Below are 4337 nucleotides of genomic sequence, written 5' to 3'. Positions count from 1 at the left end.
AATCATCTTACTGATATTTGCATTATGATTCGTATCGTGTTTGACATTGTTTTTACTCTTCAACTTACAATATTCCATCTGTGATATATTTATGTTTTCCAGTACTACTTCTATGAAAAATATTGTTAATTTATCGGCACACCTTATTTCCCTTTCATTAGTTTTTCTTTTTCTTCACTCTTCTTAGAAATTCATATTTTCGGGTTGAATTAATTACAAATTAAGATTTACCTATGACTACTGAAACAAAGGCGGTCACCGAGGATATGAAGGTAGTCAAGGATGAAAACAATGGTGGGCAGCTGGACATTTAAAACATCTATTTCCATATTTACCTGAAATAAATGACTTACATGCTAAAGTATTTGATGCAAACTTTGACCTTAAATTACCAATAGATCTGCATGATGCTTAATGGTTTTCAAAAGCAAGTGTAAAAAGGTTTAAATGAAATAGCGATTTAATTATTTTTTGTTATTGTTGATAATACCTTTATGTTTTAATTTGCAAATTATAATTTATTTATTTTAACATCATAAATCGGATGGGGTGCTTTTCAATATTGCGATGTGTCTCGACTGCACTCTTGATTACTTACACGTGTATTCTGAAACCTATGGAAAAGTTCTTGGTGATTTGAAATTTACATATCATGCTTCTATCTTAGAAAATGATTTAGAATACAAAAAGGCGTATGTCATAGATTGTGAAAAGGCGGATATGTCGGGGGCTATATACCGAAGGTCGTGGATAAAGTTACAGAGATTAACAGTAAGGGAGCATTTTTCATTTTGTTATAGAAAGTCGTGCGATACTAACGATTCTTCATTCGGCCAAGTTTCATGAAAAATATAAACGTATCATTATAAGTGGATTTGTTATGCCGGATGTGGCCTCAAGAATTTTCGTGAAGAAAATAAGTTTACATTTGAAATTACTAGTACTTGCGCTAATGGATGGAGACATTTCTGGTTTTGGTATAATGCTTTGTTACAAATACGGGGCCGACAATAGTGCTTACGACAGTGAAAACATGACCACTCTAAACCTTTATTGGTTGGGAGTTAGACCATCATATATTGACACCTACAACCTCCACAAATATACAAAATTCTTGATCGAACACGAAAAGACAGCTGTGCAGAATTTGCTGGATAAACCTTACGTAACGAAACAAACGTCTTGGGGAAGGAGTTAGGTATTATGTTGACCACCAACAAAAAAGTTTACATATTGGCCACAGAGGGAAATTGGTTTGTAGAAACATTTCTACCAACAAAGTTGCAAAATGGTGAGTGGAAATCTTGAAGTAGTAAATTTCAAATTATCCTAAATGTTCTTAATGCTAGGACATATTTATGCTTTTTTATTTTCTACTCTCTATCTCATGGATTATTATTAACTAATAGTCATCAAGACAAATTGTTTAATTTTCATTTGTATCATTAGTTTCCGATTTTTCTATACTTCCTCATTTTATATAAAATTTATGTATTTCACAATATTATATTTTTGAAGATTATAAGTATACTTTATATGTATTTCATATATGACAATTCTGAAAAAGATGGTTAGTATTTTCTAAAGAAAGACTTCTTTTTTCTGAAAAGTTCTAGATCATTCATATTCTCATTCTATAAATAATTATTTTTTCAAGGTAGTTAGTATTTTCAATAGAAAGACTTCTTTGTTTGGCATTTTGATAGCAACACCAAGAAACTTATATTTATCGATCAATGAAAGTTAAGTCTATTACATAATGCATGCATTTCCACTCTTAATTATTATATCTACATCAGTTCTTTGACAAATTTGTAATTTTGGATATTAATGATAGTTGTACAATGGATTTCATAGGAAGCCTACACAAAATCTCTTCAACAAGACAAAATGAGAGAGTGGACAGCGACGATGACACTAGATGTTAATCACCAATTGATTGTTAATTGCTTGTTCTTGATGGTTGTTGTTTCTTCCGCAAGTCTTTTAGAAGAACGACAGTGGCGGCATTTTGGTCACCGTCTGTTTGGAAAGTCTATTATTAATATAATAAAATAATATACTACCAAAATTACCTAAATGCCCTAACAAAATCAATTTATATATTGTTTTTCATACACCTAAATGTCATTACAAATGCATAATTATTATTTAACAATTATACCATTTTTAAATACTTGCTATTTATTGCATTCTTTGGAAACATTCACGTGATTGCGAAACCCTACAAAATTTGAATTTAATCTAGGAAACCTTTACAACCCTTAAAATTCCTCTACACTGCACTTTTCATTCTTGCTTCTTCCTTCGTAGGGTATACTTCTTCTTTCATCTTTCACTTTTCCGTTTTTGATCAATCACATGATTTCTGGATTTTTTATATCATTCTGCTTATTGGATCTTTTCAAATCATTTTACTGATATTTGCATTATGATTCGTATCGTGTTTGACATTGTTTTTACTCTTCAACATACAATATTCGATCTGTGATATATATATGTTTTCCAGTACTACTTCTATGAAAAATATTGTTAATTTATCGGCACACCTTATTTCCCTTTTATTAGTTTTTCTTTTTCTTCACTCTTTTTAGAAATTCATATTTTCGGGTTGAATAAATTACAGATTAAGATTTACCTATGACTACTGAAACAAAGGCGGTCACCGAGGATATGAAGGTAGTCAAGGATGAAAACAATGGTGGGTAGCTGGGCATTTGAAACATCTATTTCCATATTTACCTGAAATAAATGACTTACATGCTAAAGTATTTGATGCAAACTTTGATCTTAAATTACCAAAAGATCTGCATGATGCTTAATGGTTCTCAAAAGCAAGTGTGAAAAGGTTGAAATGAAATAGCGATTTAATTATTTTTTGTTATTATTGATAATACCTTTATGTTTTATTTTGCAAATTATAATTTATTTTTTTAACATCATAAATCGGATGGGTGCTTCTCAATATTGCGATGTGTCTCGACTGCACTCTTGATTACTTACACGTGTATTCCGAAACCTATGGAAAAGTTCTTGGTGATTTGAAATTTACATATCATGCTTCTATCTTAGAAAAAAATTTAGAATACAAAAAGGCGTATGTCATAGATTGTGAAAAGGCGGATATGTCGGGGGCTATATACAGATGGTCGTAGATAAAGTTACAAAGATTAACAGTAAGGGAGCACTTTTCATTTTGTTATAGAAAGTCATGCGATACTTACCATTCTTCATTCAGCCAAGTTTCATGAAAAATATAAACGTATCATTATAATTAGATCAGGTATGCCGGATGTGGCCTCAAGAAAATTCGTAAAGAAAATAAGTTTACATTTGAATTACCAGTACTTGCGTTAATGGATGGAGACATTTCAGGTTTTGGTATAATGCTTTGTTACAAATATGGGGCCGACAATAGTGATTACGATAGTGAAAACATGACCACTCCCAACCTTTATCGGTTGAGAGTTAGACCATCAGATATTGAGACATACAACCTCCACAAATATACAAAATTCTTGACCGAACACAAGAAGACAGGTGTGCAGAATTTGCTGGATAAAACTTATGAACGAAACAAACGTCTTGGGGGAAGGAGTTAGGTGTTAAGTTGACCACCAACAAAAAGTGTACATATTGGCCACAGAGGGAAATTGGTTTGTAGAAACATTTCTACAAACAAAGCTGCAAAATGGTGAGTGGAAAGCTTGATGTAGTAGATTTCAAACTGTCCTAGATGTTCTTAATGCTAGGATATATTTATGCTTTTTTATTTTCTACTCTCTATCTCATGGATTATTATTAACTAATAGTCGTCAAGTTTAATTTTCATTTGTATCATTTGTTTCCGTTTTTTCTATACTTCCTCATTTTATATTAAATTTATGTATTTCACAATATTATATTTTTGAAGATTATAAGTATAATCTTTATGTATTTCATATATGACAATTCTGAAAAAGGTGGTTAGTATTTTCTAAAGAAAGGCTTCTTTTTTCTGAAAAGTTCTAGATCATTCATATTCTCATTCTACAAATAAATATTTTTTCAAGGTAGTTAGTATTTTCTAAGGAAATGCTTCTTTGTTTGGCATTATGATAGCAACACTAAGAAACCTATATTTATCAATCAATCTATTACATAATTCATGCATTTCCACTCTTAATTATTATATCTACATCAGTTCTTTGGCTAATTTGTAATTTTGGAGATAAATGATAGTTGTACAAGGGATTTCATAGGAAGCCTACACAAAATCTCTTCAACAAGATCAAATGAGAGAGTGGACAGCGACGATGACACTCGATGTTAATCACCAATTGATTGTTAATTGCTTG

General features: G+C 31.0%; 1 protein-coding gene across 1 annotated transcript; it reads left to right on the top strand.

Moving 5' to 3' along the window:
- Positions 1-2972: 2972 nt before the first annotated feature.
- LOC131657556 (DNA topoisomerase 6 subunit A-like) lies at positions 2973-3602 on the top strand. Its single transcript, XM_058926941.1, has 2 exons — positions 2973-3148; positions 3284-3602. The coding sequence occupies exons 1-2, from the start codon at positions 2973-2975 to the stop codon at positions 3600-3602; spliced, it is 495 nt and encodes a 164-aa protein (XP_058782924.1).
- Positions 3603-4337: the final 735 nt, after the last annotated feature.

The sequence above is a fragment of the Vicia villosa genome, linkage group LG3 (assembly GCF_029867415.1).
Source record: "Vicia villosa cultivar HV-30 ecotype Madison, WI linkage group LG3, Vvil1.0, whole genome shotgun sequence".
NCBI lineage: Eukaryota > Viridiplantae > Streptophyta > Magnoliopsida > Fabales > Fabaceae > Vicia > Vicia villosa.
This window is presented reverse-complemented; position numbering and strand designations above follow the sequence as displayed.

What these genes read in the sequence shown, in the direction of transcription:
- LOC131657556 (XM_058926941.1), top strand. Translation starts at nt 2,973, where the DNA reads ATGTGTCTCGACTGCACTCTTGATTACTTACACGTGTATTCCGAAACC. An exon ending in TCGGGGGCTATATACAGATG is followed by an intron (nt 3,149 to 3,283) that starts GTCGTAGATAAA and finishes TAATTAGATCAG; the next exon opens with GTATGCCGGATGTGGCCTCA.